This window comes from Canis lupus, chromosome 16, assembly GCF_003254725.2.
Source record: "Canis lupus dingo isolate Sandy chromosome 16, ASM325472v2, whole genome shotgun sequence".
Classification (NCBI taxonomy): domain Eukaryota; kingdom Metazoa; phylum Chordata; class Mammalia; order Carnivora; family Canidae; genus Canis; species Canis lupus.
The window spans coordinates 59,464,441-59,484,199 of NC_064258.1; the positions used below are offsets into that span (position 1 = coordinate 59,464,441).

The following is a 19,759-nucleotide window of genomic DNA, read 5'->3' on the forward strand; positions in this document are numbered from 1 at the left end:
AGTACGGAGATGTACGCGTGTCACTGCCTCCTTGGACACCGTGTACTCTCCCGGGCATTCTAGGGTGAATGATGAATGCGGGGCTGAACGAGGATCGCAAGAGCGACCTGCATGTTTTGCGTGGGGTCCTGGGGGTGAGGATGCCATCCGTGTGGGGGCTGTAGCGCCTCATGCTTGCGGAGCTCTCCAGGAGAGGCTGTGAGCCAACGAACCCAGCCGTAGACATGGGGGGGGGGGTGGCAGCCGCTAGGCCCGCCCTGGCAGGTGCACCCGGAGGGGCCGAGAAGCAGCCAAGCTCTCGGCGTCCTGTGCAGGAGCGTTCCAGCTGTCTCCCTGAGCTGCCGCCTCTGGCCCCTGGGCAGGGACACGCAGACGGGCCCCTGTGGGAGAAGGGACGGGGACTAGGGCAAAACCCCGCACGGCATGAAGTCATTGCGTTAGAAACGGTGACAAAACGTAAGCAGAAACGGGCTCTGTGATTTGTGGCGACACCCCCGGAGCCGACAGCTGGGTGAATGGCAGCAGGGGTTAGGACGCCGTGCATCTGGAGAAACGAAGAAAAGCCCAGCCGTCGGGCGCCTAGGGGGGTGACACCGAGCGGACAGTCGTGTCAGGGGCGTGGAAGCAAACGGTAAAGCAGACTGAAAGAGGTCGGTGCAAAACGTGATTGAAGAGGCTGGGAAGGCAATGGGCCTGGATGGCGGTCCCTGGCTCTGGGTGCTTCCCGCGTCCCGGTCCGGGTGCCCCGGCCGACTCCCTGTCCTGGAGCAGATGCCCCGCCCCTGGGCGGTCACCTGCAGCCTGAGCTGCGTCACCACGTCTAGGCCGCTCGCCTTACCTGCCACGTCTCCCATCGTCCCAAGAGGAGGGGTGAGAACAGGGCGAGGAGACATTCGAGGGAGGGAGCCCACAGTCACGGAAATTCTACTACAGTGTATTGCTATAACTGGCCTATCTGATGATTAGTTATCGCTGCTAATCTCTTATCCTGCCTCATTCATACATCAAACTGCCATGGGTGTGCATATAGGACAAAACGAAGTATTTGTAGGGTGTGGTGCTATCTGCGGTTGCAGCCGTTCCTGGGGGCCTGGGGACGCGGCTGCTGTGTATGAAGAGAACAGTAAGGCCTGGACCAGGGCTCGAGTCTTCCAGACGCTCAGGGCGCTGTGCTCACAGCGGGAAACCGCGAGGGGGGCGACCCCTCAGTGCCTGCGGTATTCTGCAGTCCTTCCTTCCCTGCCTATAATAAATGTTCTAGGCCCTATATGGGATTTACGCAGCTACAGGGAATTAACAGAACATCACCTACCCTTCAAAATATCCAAACCCGCTTTCAACAAAATGATGCGAGTAGTGGTTCCAACAATACAGAATTCTCAGGGATGGGCTCCGGTGCCAGCAGTAGAGCAGCACGCAAAGAGTTTTATATCATTTTACACAAAATAATATGTACTATCGTTTAAATGTTAACATGAATTATACACTCATATAATATACATTTATTTATATAGACATCTGCTTTCATTTACATACTTTGGTTAAAATGCAGTATTTATAAAAACATAATATGTAATGTGTAATGTAATAATATAATATATATGATAATATATTATAATGTGATAATATACTATATATTATGATAATATGCAATATATAGTGATATATTCTGATGTATGATATAATAATATATATTATAGTATCTAATAAAATAATATATATAATATTTTAGTATATATTGCATTTTAGCCAAGGTATGTAATTAAATTAGCATAGGAGAGTCTTAAGAATCGAGAATTTTTTTTTCTTGTATGGTTTATATCCTAATTTATTTATGTATTTTCCTTTTGAGGGCATTGAAGTTATTTTTAGCTTCTGTTTGTTTGTTTTTTTTTAAGATTTAATTTATTTATTTGAGAGTGAGTGAGAGAGCACAAGCAGGAGGGAAAGGCAGAGGGAGAAGGAGGAGCAGGCTCCTTGCTGAGCAGAGAGCCTGACTTGGGGCTTGATTTCCAGGACCCCAGGGGCATCATGTCCTCCAGAAAACCTTCCTGACCAACCCTCTCTTTTTTTTTTTTAATTTTTATTTATTTATGATAGTCACAGAGAGAGAGAGAGAGAGAGAGAGAGAGAGAGGCAGAGGCAGAGAAACAGGCAGAGGGAGAAGCAGGCTCCATGCACCGGGAGCCCGACATGGGATTCGATCCTGGGTCTCCAGGATCGCGCCCTGGGCCAAAGGCAGGCGCCAAACCGCTGCGCCACCCAGGGGTCCCGACCAACCCTCTCTTTTATCCACATCAAGATTAAGTCAACAATGGCCAAAGAGAGCTCTGTTTGGCTGATGTTGACACGTAGGTCATTATAAATATAATAGAAAATGTGGAATAAATATAGTTAACAGGCCTCCTTTTTCTTCCTGCAAAACTTCCCAACCTTTGTGCTTTTCTTCCCTCCCTCTATGTACATCCATTCCTGAGAGATTGTACAGTGCACAGTTTTCAAAGCTCATTTCAAAAAAAATTTTAAAAAAGCTCATTTCATCATTCACCTTTCATGCATATCTGCACAATCTCTCAGGATGCCCTTCCTCCAAAGATGAGTTTGTAGAATCAGTAATGAGCACCACATAGACAATCAGTAAGAAAAACCATTTAAATAGGGATCAGCATTAATCCCAGCCAAAAAAAAATTCAGTCTACCGCTTATAATTTTCAGAGATCCTGTATATGGGTGGTCAGCCCTGGATTTTGTACAAATGAATGAAGGACCTGACAGGTATAAACTTTCTGCAGTGGGAAGGAGCGTTGAGCCAAGAGGAAAGAGCAAAAACAGGCTCATTTTATCCACTCACGCTGTCCTTGCGCATGAACTGATGTGAACGACCCCATTCTCTCTCCCTCTCTCTCTCTCTCTCTCTCAGAAGTCAAACTGTAGTTTTATGACTTTCAGCTAAAAATTGAAGATGACGATCTCAGGTAACTTCTCTATCGATCACGTGAAGATCTACAAAAGTTCATTTCTAGAGCCTTCCGGCATCACCGGGATCTTAGGTGATGGCGTCAAGGCTGTTGACTTCATAAGCAGGAAGCAGTTCAGATGACGAAACGCTGGGCGATGTAATGATACATTTGCTGGAATATGTAGGAAAACGTACAGGGGTATTTTAGGAGATCTATTGAATATAAAGACATTTAAAATACTAAGGTTACCGAAAGTTGACTGGAATCAACCATATACCTACAAGTCTCAGAGGGGACAAAAAAAAAAAAACACAAAAAAACAAAAAACAAAACAAGACCGTTTTGTATATATATTTGGGAAAAGACAAGTTTTCAGTGAATGTTTTTGAACTTCTCTTGAGCTTCAGACTCCCAAGACTTAAGGAGGCCGGCGACCATCCTCGCCGAATGAGGAGCAGAGGTACAGCCCGCAGCGCCCGGCCCGGCGGCCGCGGTGGAAGGGCCCTGGGGTCACAGCTCCTGCAGGCGGGGTGGGCAGATGCTGGGCGTGGGCCCGTCGGTGCCTCCCCAGGAGCGTGCACTGGCCTCGGAAGCGCAGTGGGAGCCCAGGAACCCGCCCCTTCCCTTGCTTGGCCTCCCCCTGCCCACGGCCACCGGGGTCCGACAGTGCGCTTAGCACCCAGGGACCCAGCCGGCCTTCCCGAGAGGCCGACTTCTCTCCCCGCTGCCCCACGCGTGCTGTGGTTTCACGTGAATGTGACCTGAGCACACGGGTCGAAAATGACCTCGACTTTTCCAGAGTCGGTGTCCTTGGCTGAGTGCTGTAATCCAGAGTGTGTGTGTGTGTGTGTTGCGGGGGATGCATTAGAAAATAAGTCTGTATTTCTTTTTAACTTCGATGAAAGTAATTCAAAGCAATTCTTGAGTAACGTGGTTAAAAAAAATAAATGATTTTATTAAACAGGAGTTTTTCCTCTTCTTGTATGATATTTAATTACTGGCTGGCCGCTGTTGACGTGGCCATCATTTTCAGGACGTACCACTATTAATGCCCACTTGATGATGAACTAGTCACTTGGTCATGGGTCGGCCTGGGGATACTCGTGGAGCCTTTCTCATCCCCCAGCGCCGTCCGAGGCCCTACACAGAAGGGTAAGCAGCCCGACGGAGGGATGGCCTCCTGGCCTCACGGAGCTGGCCTCTGTTCTTCCACAGAGAAGCCGCGGGAAGCCTGCTTCGACCCCGGGAACATAATGAACGGGACAAGGATTGGCGTCGACTTCAAGCTTGGCTCCACCGTCACCTACCAGTGTGACTCCGGCTACAAGATCGTCGACCCCTCGTCCATCACGTGCGTGATCGGAGCGGACGGGAAGCCCGCCTGGAGCCGCGCGCTGCCCTCCTGCAACGGTACGGGGTCGGGGCCCCCCTGGGTGAGGGCGCGGCTCGTCTCCCAACGCCGCCACCCGTCACCGCTCCGTCTGCCCTGGGGGTGAGGGTCCTCCCCATCCTGGCCTGTTGCATGGACCAGGTCCTCCCCATGCTCGACCACCTGACATGCCCGTGTAGGGGCCCCTGTGTGCGCCTCTGGAAGAAGGCCGATCCCCATCTCCGCTGGCTTGTCCAGCACCCCTGACCTCTGGGTTGGGGAGTCTAGGCCCAGCGTCCCTAAGAGCTGCTCGCCGCCGGTGTCTAGCTGCAACCCTTCTGCCTCCGACTCTGTCATGTCCCTGGGTCTCCCTGGGTCTCCCTGGGTCTCCCTGGGCCTCTCCCGCTCTGTCTCTGTCTCTCACTCTCTATACATTTATGTGTCATTCCCCCCCCAAGTACCAATTGTCGTCACTCTGTGGATGGGCATTACGTTCTTAAGGCCGCGTAGTAACAGGCACGGAGCCGCCCTGCAGCCAGGGCAGCACAGGGACGTGGAGGCAGCCCAGGTTGTCGGGTGCTGGCCCTACCGTGCGTGGTACTCCCGTGCGTGGGTGCATCGGGGCCTCCAGACAAAACTCCAGTGGGAGACTTGTACTCTCTACTCCTAGAATGATGCCCATTAAAAAGAAGATGCTAAAACCCCATGATTTTTAGCAGAAAAAAAATGATTTCCGAGTTATTTTGGGATGAACTCATGGACCAGTTTAGTTAGATGTGTTGCACTTAACCCCAAACTCACCCCCCACACAATATTAACATCTTATATTAACCACATTTAAAATGCAAGTGCCCTTTATAGAATATAAATAATGTGCTCACAAAATGCCCGAGAACCTCATAGATTTGGAAAGACCTGAGAAACATCATTCATCTCCAATTCTTAAAAAACACCTAAAACTTCTGTTTCGATGTTTACTGTTACTTTTTGCATTTGAAAATTTGAAAATCACTTATTACATATGTAAATTACTCTTTACGCATATATACATAAAGGGAAATACCCTATAGACATACAGTAAACATATATACAATTTATTTATAGTGTAGGTAATATATAAACATATAACCATATAATATATATTAAAATATGCTTAAATATTTAAATAAATACATTAGAAAAAGTATATTAGATTCAATAGACAAATATATTAAATGTATTTAATATATATATTAAATATATATTAAATATATATATTACATTAAATATATATTAAATATATGTTTATCGTGCACATGATATAGATACATATATATGCAAACAATAATCTGCATATATAAAAAGCAAATTTATAAGGGGATTTTGTAGATCTTCAGCTCTAGGCAGTGTAAGTTATTTTTGTTTTGTTTTTTAAATCATGATCAAAAGCCCAGTTTATGAATCTGTGCTTTCCGTAGATCCGTTATTTTTTAGATTTTGCTTATTTGTTTGGGGGAGAGCAAGAGAGTGAGAGAGAGAGAGAGAGAGAGAGCACTAGCAGGAGGAGTAGCAGGTGAGGGAGAAGCTGACTCCTGGCTGAGCAGGGAGCCTGATACGGGACTCGATCCCAGGACCCTGAGATAATGACCCGAGCCGGAGGCCAACGCTCAACCACTGAGCCCCCAGGTGCCCCTCCATGGATCTATTTAATGAAAACTGCTGCACGGCTACACATTTAAATTATTGTGTGAGTCGCTTTGGGACATTTAACAACGTAAATGTTGCGAGTCCCCCTTGGTGGCGCCCACTCGCAGGAGGGAAGGCCGAGGGCCTCCAGACAGCGCAGCCGGGAGGCTAAGATGTGAGCTCGAGCCTCCACCTGGGAGGGGTCCTGTGGGCGACACCTGTCCTGCAGGAGGGCCTCCAGCTGGCTGCCGCCAGCCTCCTAGCGCCTGAAGGGCCCGGGGAGTGCACACCCATGGGCCCCGGCCCTGGGTCACGGGCTGCCCACAAGCTACCCGCCTAGGGCTTGAGGACCCTCATGCTTTGGGAACGAGGTTCCCGGGGTGGGGCTGGAGCAGAGGCCCTGGGGTCACCCATCTAGAGGCGGCCAAGTCCTGGCTTCACCAGCCAGCGCTCAGAGGGTAACACCGACCTCGCCAGTGTTGGGGGATTTAATGGGATATGCATACGGCTCTCCAGCAAAGTAGGTGCTCTGGAAATAGAGCATCTTGATTCTATACGTACGTTTTAATCTATGTGTAAAGGGAGCACACCATTGCTTTCACAAAACAAAGGGCAATGATCCAGACTCTTGATCACATCCAGTCGGCATGTGACAGTTGAGCGTGGAGTCCCCGTGTCTCCAGTGCATTCACACACGCTCACATTCCCAGCAGGCGTGCCACCCACATAATGCAGGAACATAGACATTTAAAAAGGTGTGACTTGGGATAAAAGTTCTAATTTTTTTTTCTTGTGTTCCATTATATGATCTGTACCCCCCAGGTGTGTCCATATCCGTCTTCGGAGATCTCTGTAGGGAGTATACACGGGGACCCAAGGAAAAATAAGACAGAAGTTGAGACTTAGACTTTGTTAAATAATAATGCTGTGGGAACTACGTCCAAAACTTAAAAAAACATTTGAACTTACGGAGGAATGATAATAAACAGCCCAGCCATAGAACAGACATGAATAAAGTCACATGGGGACTATTTCTTTTTCCGTATTTGAAGACCTGTAAAGTCAAGCACAATTTCTACTGACCAGTCCTCGAATCGCATAAAACATAAATTTTTATTTATGCTCTTTGTTTACATTTCAGTAAAACTCAAAATTCCAAACCATTAAACCAGAAATTACCTCCCGCTTAGTTTACTCTGGATCTGTCGTGCAGAAGAGCACATTTAATGCACGAATCGGTATCTGTGGATCCCTCAGATGACCAAGTAAACCAGGGGACTTCCGCTGCATTTTTCTACGTTTCGACAGCTCGTACACTGTGGGGTGCAGGCAGTGTGTTTGGACGGGTGTGTTTTCAATGTAGGATTTGATTTTTTTTTCTTGGTGATTCATCTGTCACCTACAGTTTTTCTTCACTGAAATTTACTATAAAGTAAGAACTGAATTTGGAACAGTCTGGATCCCCTTTCGTGGGTCAGGACGTTTGCTGTTCTGTTTTTTGGTCTATATTCAACTCGGTTGCATTTTTTTGCCTTTTTTTTTTTTTGGCCTTTTTTTGGCCTTTTTTTTAACTTTATTTTGACTTTATTTTTGCCGTTTTTTTCTTTTTTTTTGGCTTTTGCATATGAGACCTACATGCCAGTTAACCAGGTGGATGAGTAGGTTTCTTGTCACCATCGACAATGGTGCTGTTGCAACTCTTTATTCATTTAGGAAACGATCCATGTGATATATTAATTAGCAAAGAGTAAGCACATAATCTATTTTTTCTTTTATCACATTAATATTAAATAATTTCTACTATGGAAAAACCCATACCCATCTATTTCTTAGGTCAACACAGTGATATAGACAGAATAATTATTGAGAATGAAATGAAAGTTCTCAACATATTTTTTATCATTTTCACAAATGTTTGGTTATGTTGGAAATACACAGTTTTGGTGCTTATCTTTAGTGTCTGAGGACAAATGTATGTAGGCATAACACTACCTATCAAGGAAGCAGTAGACCTAAAATGACAGGTCAGTTTCCTTTCATCTTTTTTTTTTTTTAAATGTCTTCTGTTATAAAATACTCCTCTTTCATCCTATCCTTGAACAAAGTAAATATTTGCAGTTATTCTTTCACAAAATCATCAGACAGTGTCCTTGATAAGATTTCTGCCTGTCTGATAATTTGGGCATCCAGATGTTACCCCAGTGATGATTTACTTTTATTTTTTTTTTCTATATGTGTGCCTTAAAATTTGAACTGGATGGGTTTTCTAGATGGAAAAAATGGGGGGGGGGATTTGCACAACTATCTGATTGAAAAAAAGATAAATTTCTTTTTTTTTTTTTAAAGATAAATTTCTATTCTTTATTGGGACTTACTTTGTAAAACTTGAGCTTTAAGCTCTTAAGGAAAAAAAATGTCCCGAAATATCCCGATTACGCTTATATGGACGAGGTGGAAAAAAAAAAAATTTCAGAAACTTATCTAAACTAGTAGAACGAGTCACCCAGCGTTTCACGCAAAGTCTGCAGCTTGGGAGTTTAACTTACATCAAGAAGTTAAAATAACATTTTTCTATCTAGAATCGTAAAAATGTCAATGGAAGTGCATCACAAGGATGAAATCATTCTGAATTAAGACATCAGCACGGAGACCCCGCTTAGTTTAGTCAAATAAAATCTCTACCTGCCGATCACAGATCAAAGCTGTCGGACGCACAAGCTCCTTTGCTCCGACACGGAGGAGAGGTGCGCGGGTCCCCCCCGTTGTGGCTACGGCTTCGGCATCTCGCAAACCCCGAGCGGGGGGCTCGATGTTGGGGTCGGGAACTCCCAGGAGCTTTACTAATTGTGGAGAAAGCCCATCACCTGGGCCCTCAGGGTGTGCTGATGGCTGCTCCTCGGCCGCACGGCCGCCCCCTCCTAGGGCTGGGGAAGTCTCCCGCGGAGAAGGCCAAGTCGTAGAAATAGAGACTTTCTCTGCTGAAACGCCGGGCCCTCGGGCGGGCGGGCGGAGGTGATGGGGGGCCGGAGTGCGGGCAGGTGCCCAGGGCCCTGGGGGCCCGAGGGCGTCCGGGCTAAGGTGGAGCTTCTGTGCCTGGTGATTTCTCGGCAAACGGCCCAGAGAATGCAGTGACCAGAGGGGAAACCAGGACAGGTGCAGCCCGACCCCCACCCCCTGCTTAGGGACCCAGTGGGCTCAAGCCACGCTCACAGGGAGAGACTCAGACACCCCAGTCCTTGGCGTGTTACGCTTGCCCCGACCCCGCGAGGCACCAAGTCGAGCGGCCGCCAGAGGACAGCAGCAGACATTGATTTCCCCCGAGCCCTGTCGTGACGCAAAGCAGTAGAAATCGGAGACCGTCCCTGTCGCCGTCACAGGAGCAGGATGACGGCCCGGGAGGGTTGGAGCGTCGCAGCCCCGCGTGACTCCACCTGCGCTGCTCACCCGGTGGCACCTGCAGCCCTGGCGACCGCGCTCCCCACAGCGTGCAGCCGGGCCAGTTGTCCCGGCCGTGAGCGCCGCCGCCCTCCGTCCCCCCGGGCCGGGCCGCCCTGTCACCTGGCTGCCGCGCTCACGGGCCGCCTCTGCCTGCAGCTCCCTGCGGAGGCCAGTACGCGGGATCCGAGGGCGTCGTCCTGTCGCCGAACTACCCGCACAACTACACGGCCGGCCAGACGTGCGTCTACTCCATCTCGGTGCCCAAGGAGTTCGGTGAGTTGCCCTCGGGGCTCGCTCGTCGCCGCGCTTGGTCCCCCAAGTTCCGTGTCATCGGGTAACCCGGTGCTTCAGCTCCTGATGCAGCAGAATCGTGTCCAAGGGGATGGGTGGCAGCGCGGCGGCAGGCTCCTGGGGGTACGGAGCTCCCGCCGCGAGCCGCTCTCCACGGGGACACGCTCTGCTGAGGGTGGGATCCAGAAAACTTGGAGAGCACGTTTGGCCTTGCTCTACTTTCCTGTGAACGCATCTTTCCCCAGGGAGGGTGGGCGTGCGGGGGCGAGGGCACACCCTGTGTCACCCGGCACACACATGACGGAAACCCCTGGGCCGGTGACACCCCACCCCCGAGGGATGACACGCTGAGGTGTGAGACTCCCCGGGCCTCCCGCGGCCTCCCTCCCACCCTCCGCTGCCGGGCACCACCGGCTGACCCGGGGTTGCATCTCCAGGGGGCCTGGCTCAGCGCACCTGCCGCCACAGCTGAATGCCTGCTGCCCCCGACTCACCTGCGCTGCTCCCCTCTCACCTGCGCTGCCCCATCTCACCTGCACTGCTCTGTCTCACCTGTGCTCTTCCATCTCACCTGCGCTGCCCCGTCTCACCTGCACTGCTCCCCTTTCACCTGTGTTGCCCCATCTCACCTGCACTGCTCCGTCTCACCTGCACTGCTCTCCTCTCACCTGCACTGCCCCCATCTCACCTGCACTGACCCGTCTCACCTGCACTGCTCCATCTCACCTGCGCTCTTCCATCTCACCTGTGCTGCCCCCATCTCACCTGTGCTGACTCCATCTCACCTGCACTGCCCCCCTCTCACCTGTGCTGCCTCGTCTCACCTGCACTGCTCTGTCTCACCTGCCCTCTTCCGTCTCACCTGCGCTGCCCCATCTCACCTGCGCTGACCCCGTCTCACCTGCGCTGCCCTGTCTCACCTGCACTGCTCCCCTTTCACCTGTGTTGCTCCGTCTCACCTGCACTGCTCCGTCTCACCTGCGCTCTTCCGTCTCACCTGTGCTGCCCTATCTCACCTGCGCTGCCCCCGTCTCACCTGCACTGCCCCCGTCTCACCTGCACTGCTCTGTCTCATCTGTGCTCTTCCATCTCACCTGTGCTGCCCCATCTCACCTGCGCTCCTGTCTCACCTGTGCTGCCCCGTCACACCTGCACTGCCCCTGTCTCACTTGCACTGCTCCCGTCACACCTGTGCTGCCCCTGTGTCCCCTGCACTGCTCCATCTTACCTGCATTGCCCCCGTCTCCCCTGCGCTGCCCCCGTCTCCCCTGCACTGCCCCTATCTCACCTGCACTGCCCCCGTCTCACCTGCACTGCTCTGTCTCACCTGCGCTTCCCCGTCTCACCTGTGCTGCCCCGTCACACCTGCACTGCTCCCGTCACACCTGTGCTGCCCCTGTGTCCCCTGCACTGCTCCATCTTACCTGCATCGCCCCTGTCTCCCCTGCGCTGCCCCCGTCTCCCCTGCGCCACCGAAGCCACTTAGCCTTTGCGCGCTCTCCTGCAGTAAACCACGTAGAAGCTTTTTATGACTTTATAGACTAGCTTTTCCCCCCAATAGTAAAATTTTAAAGTCTACATAGTTAAGTTCTGTTTGTTGGTTTGGTTTGGTTTGGGTGGTTTGTGTTTTGTGGTCTTCACATTCACATACCAGCCACCCACTCATAGACTAAAGCAAAGGTACAGAAATCCTAAGGTTAGCGCTTGTTGGAGGGAAACCCTGTAAGAGGCACAAGCTCCTGGCAGGGAGGCTCCGGGCAGGGTCAGGAGGCGGCGGGAGGCGCACACGGTTCGGGGGAACCCTCTGGTTTTCCTCCCGAGGCCCCTGGGAGCTCGTGGGAAGCTGCCCCCGCTGACTGCCTGAGGGGCTTCAGCCCCAGGGCCCTCGTGACGTCCCTGCTGGTCCCTGACCCACGCGGTCGGTGTCTGCCCCGGGCGCTGCCGATGGCGATGGGTGCCGGGCCGGCTCGTCTCAGGAGCCGGCGACAGCCCGAGCTGTAGGGCCGGGAGGGGGCCAGCGTGCTGCAGGCGGAGGGCAGGCACCGGCAGGACGGGGCTCCCGAGGACGTCCTGTCATCATAAGCCGGCGGCACGGCCCAGAGTAGCCCCCAGCTCTCGCCTTGGTGCGGGACCCGCTCCGAAAGCAGCGTCCCTCGGTTGTCCCCGCTCCTTCCCGCCGCCCACCTGAGTGCTCCCAACATCCTCCAATTACTCTCCCCCCCGTGAACATTCCTCTTATTTTTGCTCACGGACGTGCGACAGAACGTATTTATCCCAGTGGAACGCAGCAGCCGTGTCCTGCGATCTGGGGCTGCTTCAAAACCCACTGAATTGTCACCACGCAGTTAGGATTTTTCAACAGAAAAATGCCGTCTCACCTCCATCCCAAATAGCGATCGTAGCTTCCCGGTTTGAAATGTTTAATGATATCCATTGATCACATCCAATCCAGGCAGAGAATCCTAATTTTAGATTAAAGGAGTTATACAGAGAGGAGTTATACATTTAGTGAAAATCTATACTGTCTTGTCTCACACTTTCTTCACTTTTTTTACTCTTTTCCTGGGAAATAAATTAATTCAATAATTGGTTCAACAGTTGTCGCAAGGGCCGAGAGGAATAAAACAAATCCAAGCCCGTGAAATGCCCACCCTTTAAATCCCGCGGCAGCTCCTGGGGTGCATCGCGCCGTGGGAAGGGGCATCGGGGAAAACAGGCTCTCGACGGGCAGGACGGGTCAGGAGGGTCGTGGGATACCCCGGGCATTACCTGGTCCTTACCCTGGTCCTTACCCTGGTCCTTGCCCCAGGCCTTACCTGGTCCTTACCCTAGTCCTTACCCCAGGCCTTACCCCAGGCACTACCCCAGGCCTTACCCAGTCCTTACCCCGGGCCTTACCTGGTCCTTACCCTGGTCCTTACCCAGGGCCGTACCCGGCCTTACCCCAGTCCTTACCCCAGCCTTACCCCATATTTACCCCAGTCCTTACCCCTGGCCTTACCCCTGTCCTTACCCCTGGCCTTACCCCTGTCCTTACCCTGGGCCTTACCTGGGCCTTACCCCAGTCCTTACCTGGTTCTTACCCCGGTCCTTACCCCACCCTTACCCCGGTCCTTACCCAGTCCTTACCCAGGTTCTTACCCAGATCTTACCCTGTCCTTACCCTGTCCTTACCCCATCCTTACTCCGGTCCTTACCCCGTCCTTATCCCGTCCTTACCCCGGTCCTTACCCCAGGCCTTACCTGGTCCTTACCCTGTCCTTACCCCATCCTTACACTGGTCCTTACCCCGTCCTTATCCCGTCCTTACCCCGGTCCTTACCCCAGGCCTTACCCCAGTCCTACCCAGTCCTTACCCCATCCTTACCCCGGTCCTTACCCCAGGCCTTACCCGGGCCTTACCCCGTCCTTACCCCATCCTTACCCGGTCCTTACCCGGGCCTTACCCCAGTCCTTACCCCAGGCCTTACCCCAGTCCTTATCCTAGTCCTCTCCCTATTTTCACCCAAAAGCATCACCAAAGTATCCTTCCTAAAACAAAGCTCTGATCACGGAAACACCTCGATGTGCATCCTTCCCTCCCTGTTTTGCCCAGGAGGAAACCCCACATATTTAGGTGTGTCTTCCTGGCCCTACAGCCTCGGGCTGCGGAGGCCTTGCTCCCTAATCGCTCTCCTCCCCTCCGTAGGCTGAGCGCCCGCCCACACCCTTGGCCACATTCATCACGGGCAGAATCTGACCCTTCATGTTCACCTGCTGGAATAAATGGCCTGCACCCCATTCTTACACGGCAGGGTTTCGGTTCTCCTGCTCTGAGGACCAGCGATCCTGCTGTGTCCCCCGTCCGACCTGGACAGCCCCCTGGCCCCCGAGAGAGGAGCGGCTGCCCCGTGGCTCATGTCCTACAGCCCCTTCCCTGCCCCCTTCACGGTCGCCCCTCGCCACAGCGGCCACAGCAGTGAGCACCTGTCGCTCTTGGCAGCCGTCCGCTCCTCGGGGCACCCACCTCCCCCCGGCCCTGAACGCAGCCCAGGCAGCTGGCCCAGGAAGCCCCACGTTGGCCCCTCAGTCTGCATTCGTTGCGGGAGCGCTGGGCACCTTGGTGTGTGACGGCCCCGGGGCCGGGACTCTGTCCTGCTCATCTTCAGAGTCTGGCATACAGTGGATGCCTCCTAAAAGTCTCTTAAAATCAATCAATCAATCAATCAATCAATCAGTACAGGTTTCTTGAAATTATGTGTGCACCATTCCCTTTTGAAACATTGGAAAAAAAAAAGAAAAAAACCCAAGTGTCCTGCCTCCAACATGATGATTTATTCCGGGGAACAGTAGGGGGGGGAGGCTGTGAACAAAGGAATTGTAGGAGCCAGAACCATGTTGACATCACGAAGTTCTCTTCCTCCTTCTAATTCTTCCAATCATAAAAATCTCGAAATACGTGTATATGGCTGCGCATGTATCCTATGGCATCCGTGCTGCACGCGATGCATACGACACACACACGTGAGAGGCGTGTGCACATGCGGACACACACGCTCAGGCGGCCACACCCAGACCCCCTCCGTTTTGCCAGCACCTGCATTGATCCTTCTGTTGGAATCCTGACCTGATAACGGAGATGCCCGCATCCATGTCTCACGTCGGACGATTCAGGATGAGTCTAGTTTAATCCTTCCACACACACGAGAGTGACGTGCCCCCAGCCTACGTGCTGAGTCACAAGTGTCTCTAAATGTTGTGAAGGCTCTTGTTGACTTGAGTACAAAAAAATTCGATAAATTTGAAGTAATGCACTGCACAGCCCCGTTTTACTTGGAGGAGGCGTGTTCGTGATGTTCATATCACTTTTGAGATAAATAAAACTGTGCATTGGAATAACAACGACTAATTTTTCTACTACGTTGCTGATTTGCGTATAAACTGCATCACGTCCATATGAATTTGGCCTTACGATAATCGTAAGTAAAGAATCTTAAGTTTTGGCCAAATTGGCATGGTTTTAGTTTTTCTTTTTATCGTTTGGCTTGTTTTTAAAACCAACAAGTGCCTTGATCCTCGTGCCTCAAAGATGCCATTAACTGCTCTTAAATAAATGGAGCCGCTGTCTGGCTATTTTTCTCCTATCCTAACTCATTACTTTTTAAAAAAAATAGTATTCAACCTAGACAGGGAACAGTATTTTATTCCTTTTATTAAGTGTGAAGCCATCAAGAAGCAAAATGAAATTGTTTAAGCAACTGATAACTCTTAGACACCGGAGAAAACCAGTTCAGGATTTCCCAAGGATTCTTAGGATCATGACCCTTCGGAGGAATCCATCGATAGGACAACCGATCTCCGTGTCTTTCTTTTTTTGAAAAAGCTACGCTGTGCCAACCCCCCCACCCGCCCTGTTTTGCAGTGGTGTTTGGACAGTTTGCCTATTTCCAGACGGCGCTCAACGATTTGGCGGAATTATTTGACGGGACACACCCACAGGCCAGACTCCTCAGCTCGCTCTCCGGGTCCCATTCAGGTAAGCGTCTGGGGAGGCCTGTCGGGTTCACTTAGCCAGAACGACTAGGTTCAGACTCGTCGTTCGTTTTTTCTTGCTCATGAAAGAAATGCGATCATCTTTGATGCCCGCTCGTTTAGCATGACCTTATTTATTTTTTTTTAATTTTTTTAATGACCTCATTTTTTTTATGACCTCATTTTTGATGCAAAACTTCAGCTGTATCTTTATCCCACGTGTAGAACCGCAGACCTTCATCATCTTACTTACTAAGGTCGTAGAAAATACAACACCCATCTCAGTAACAAACATCAGAAAAAGAAGGGGTGACAAATGACCCTGTGTCGTCTATTTTCTCCTCTCTGTCCCATAATCTTATAGGAGATAAACGGTCAGTGCTTTGGTCTAAATCGTGGCCGGCCTTTAAGTACGGATGTACATAGAGAGCTCATCGTGCTCGTATGTGAGCACGCTGCGTGCATGGGTGTGCAGATACATGCACGGGGCCGCGAGGGACCTCACCAAACGTGGGGTGCTGCCTCACAGCCCAGGCTTTATGCATTACTTTTATTTAAAAAAAATTCTTTATTTGAAAGAGAGACAGAGAGCACGAGTGGGGTGAGTGAGGTGAGGGTCGGAACGAGGAGCAGACTCTCCGCTGAGCAGGGGGCCCGACGTGGGGCTCGACCAGGGACCCCAGGGTCACAACTTGCACTCAAGGCAGACGCTTCACCACCAGAGCCAGCCAGGCTCCCCTGTGCTGTACTTTTATTTAAAAGCACATGTGGAGTCTTTCCCTATCAAAAAACATGGATATTCACCAAAAGGCATCAGTTTTAGTGGTGAATAGTACGCACTCGAGCAAAGCAGCAGGGATCGTACCACCGATGTCTTCTCACCACCGACCCAGTTACAGTCTACGTGTGCGTCACAGACTCTTGCCGACCAAGGTTGGGATTGGATGATTTCCCATCACGAGCCAACGGTCTTGAGACCCATGTCTTGCCATTTCTGCCAACGTCCACTGATGTGATGTGTCGAAAAGCATCACAAGATACAGATTTAAAATCCTGGTCCGTAGGGACAGATTCACCTGGGCCGCCCGTGTGCCCCTCGGCAGCACGCACAGGGGTCGTACCTGTGGCCTGGCGCTACTGTCAAAGGTGGAAATACCGTTTCATTAGTTTTTATTTTTTTCCGGAATGCTTTAGTATTTTTGAGGATTCAGACTTGCTCAATTTCAGTAGAATCCTTGCAAGTCATCGTCAAATAAAGTTGATGCCGAGTCCGCGATGGGTCTGACTCCCCGACTTCCCACGGCGTCGGCTGACCCCTAGCAGAGCCGGCCTCGGAGGAAGGCACGAAGGCCACGGTCGTCAAAGTGACGTCGTGGCAGAACGAATAGACAAGAGCAGTTTTAAAATCTTGACGGAAGCGGTGTGTCCGGGCCCTAAGCCCGAGGGGGAGTCGGTAAAAGTCCAACAGCTAAATGCGAAATTCCGGGTTCATCATCGGTTCCCAGCAATACCGTCCTCCGCGCGGCAGGTGTGGCCTGTCCCGCCCACGAGTGTCCTCTGCTTTCTCCCTTAGGTGAAACGCTGCCTTTGGCGACCTCGAACCAGATTCTCCTCCGGTTCAGCGCCAAGAGCGGCGCGTCCGCCCGCGGCTTCCACTTCGTTTACCAAGGTAAGGTGCGGCGCGCTTAGGAGCGGTAACGGGATCTGGGCTGCGGGGCTGGCTTGGGTTTTTTTCTGATATTTGGGAAGTTGAGGGTAGTCCTATATTGATGATAAAACGATTTGATAAAAATCATCACCTTTTTTGACGCTGAAATATGATATTTCTACTACAAAGGCACAGTGACAGCTCATTCGTCTGGATGAGGCATCATCAGGAAACACAAATCCCCTCTGTATAGCACTTCACCTTTTGCAAAAGGATTTCACATACGTCATAATATTTTGTGGAATTAGGCAAAGTGTGTCATAGTTGAGGTTTCAGGAACTGCTTCAATAAAATACCTTTAAACCACATTAGTCATTTCCAAATCTTCCTGTGAAAACTACTTGAAAAAGCAACTTAACAAAATCAAACAAAACCCCAAATACCATCCGAGCTCTCATCCCCCTAAATACCTATTTTAATTTGTTTGCGTTCCATTAACTCTTGGCACTTTGACTCTTTTATATTTATTTGTGAAACTGGAGCTTATTCAAAATGTTTAAGATGGCACAAAGTTTCTTAAAAAAAATTTTGAGGATTTTTCCCCCTATTTCTAGTTTACCTTTATCTTGCAATATTCATTACATGAACTTGAAAAATATATATATAAACTGTTTATACAGTTTCAGAAGCACAGAGAGGGTCTCTGGGTAAACTTGGAATTGGCTGTGGAGCTTGAAGTGTGACAGAGATTACCATCTGCAGAGACAAACTGTGTATTCCAAAAAAAGAAGAAATACTTAGTTTTTCTAGGTCTCAGTTTTGCTTGAGGCTGGAGAGATTACTCACTGCTCTTAAATATTTTCTTCAGAAGTGGAGGACGATCACTTCCTAGCAACGTTTCTGGCCTTTAATAGAGACTTCGGAAAACATGCTCGACGGCATCATTATGTTTATAAAAAATATATATTATGGAAAATAACGTGTAATTTCATTTATAACGTCTATAATACTCTCATACTGCAAATTCCAAGTCCTTGAAATATGTTTATAAAACCCATAAATTATAAAATAATTATTTAATAAAGTATAAAATATTTCACCATAAAACCTCTTCAGTGTTCGGCAATAAGATGGCCTAAAACAACGATGAGAGGGATCCCTGGGTGGCGCCGCGGTTTGGCGCCTGCCTTTGGCCCAGGGCACGATCCTGGAGACCCAGGATCGAGTCCCACGTCGGGCTCCCGGTGCATGGAGCCTGCTTCTCCCTCTGCCTATGGCTCTGCCTCTCTCTTTCTCTCTCTCTCTCTCTGTGTGACTATCATAAATAAATAAAAATTAAAAAAAAAAAAAAAACGATGAGAAAGGAGTAGGAAAAAATCTGACGGGCAAGCCGCAGGAGGAGAGTCTCTAACCCAGTGTAAGTGGCAATTGCTTGAATGATGGTGCTACTGAGTTAAAATTAGGTGCATTGTCCTAAATTGTGCCTTTTCTTAAAATATAGACAATAAAAGCAATATTTTTAATGGACTTCATTGGACAATGGCCAATGTAGGCAGCTTACCTCTTACCTGCTCCTACTTTTCTGTAAATAATTGTATGTTATTTCACAGAAGCCAATTTACAAACCAAGATGAATTGGGGTGACATATAAATAAACTGGACCACTTGGTTTAAGTACATATTTTATCCCAGAGAACGTCAAGTTGCTGACATTGTCTGCCTTCATAAGGGGTGTTCTTTGATTTTTTTTATAAGGATCGGAAAATCATTCAGATGATCAAATAAAATACTTGAGGCAAATGACCCCGTGTCTATCCTGTTGACAAATGTCATCGTCAGAAGTCATGATTTAAAAAATACGTTTCCTGGTTTCAAGTGACACATTACCATTACAGTGAATAAAAACAGAAAAGTGGAAAGAAAAAAATCATTTATAGATATGTTTTCCTCGTCTTTAATATATAAGGACTCCAACATCCTCACCATTTTACAAAGTCTCATTATACCTCCTTTACTTGCTTTGTTCCTGCAGTAATTTTAAGCAAAAAAAAAAAAAAATTGATGTCTTTTTATCAAAGCTAAATCCTTTGGAAGTACAGAGCTAGAATCATGAATGCAACTTATAAGTCACTCAGGAGCCCCCGGGGAAGTCTTGGATACACACGGAAAGTTGACTTGAACGTTGCACGGAAGCCAAGAAAAAAACGTCGTGCGATCTGTTGTAGAAAAACACTTCCTGGGGAAAAAAAAAAAAAAAAGGAAAAAAGGAAAAAAAGAAAAACACTTCCTGGAAAGTGTGTAACACTGACGGCTTCATCCCTTCATACGTTATTCAAGCTTAAAATTGCACAGGCCCCTCCTGGCGTCCGTGAGGACGGGGTCTCCAGCCCCGGCGACCGAGCTTGTGTCTCCAGGAGCTGCTGGAGACCCCTGTGGCCAGTGGGCAGCGGCCGGGGGTGCGGGAGGCCAGGACCCCTGTGTCTTGCCCTGTGCCCGGCCCTCAGCGCTGCCCTGGTTCAATGGACGTAGCAAGGCTTTTTTTTTAATTATTATTCATTTATTTACAGTGTCCCAATTAACATACGCCTCTGTTCCTTCTCATGTGCTTTCCACGCGACTTGGAGGTAGAGGGGCGTGTTTGGAAGAGGGTGATCAGAGCCCAGGCGCGCCCCAGAGAAGGCTGATCAGGGGACCCCCCCATAATACAGCGGTTCAAATAGCTCCTCCGCGGCGGTTGGTCAGTGAGGACTCAGCACCCGTGAGGAGCTTCGTTCTGCTGCTCGATGCTATTGAACTCGATGCCCGAGGACGTCGCGTCCTCAGGGGTGGAGCAGCCTGCTCGATGCCCAGGTCACCAGGCGTCTGAGCACAGCGTGG

General features: G+C 49.8%; 1 protein-coding gene across 1 annotated transcript in view; it reads left to right on the forward strand.

Annotated features, from left to right (window-relative positions):
• Nucleotides 1–19,759, forward strand: part of CSMD1 (CUB and Sushi multiple domains 1) — a 1,869,137-nt gene that overhangs the window by 1,626,302 nt on the left and 223,076 nt on the right. Inside the window, exons 30-33 of the mRNA XM_049095299.1 lie at nt 4,176–4,370; nt 9,589–9,705; nt 15,125–15,238; nt 16,808–16,903. Of these exons, the coding sequence (XP_048951256.1) occupies nt 4,176–4,370; nt 9,589–9,705; nt 15,125–15,238; nt 16,808–16,903 (522 nt within the window). The remainder of the gene's footprint in view (nt 1–4,175; nt 4,371–9,588; nt 9,706–15,124; nt 15,239–16,807; nt 16,904–19,759) is intronic.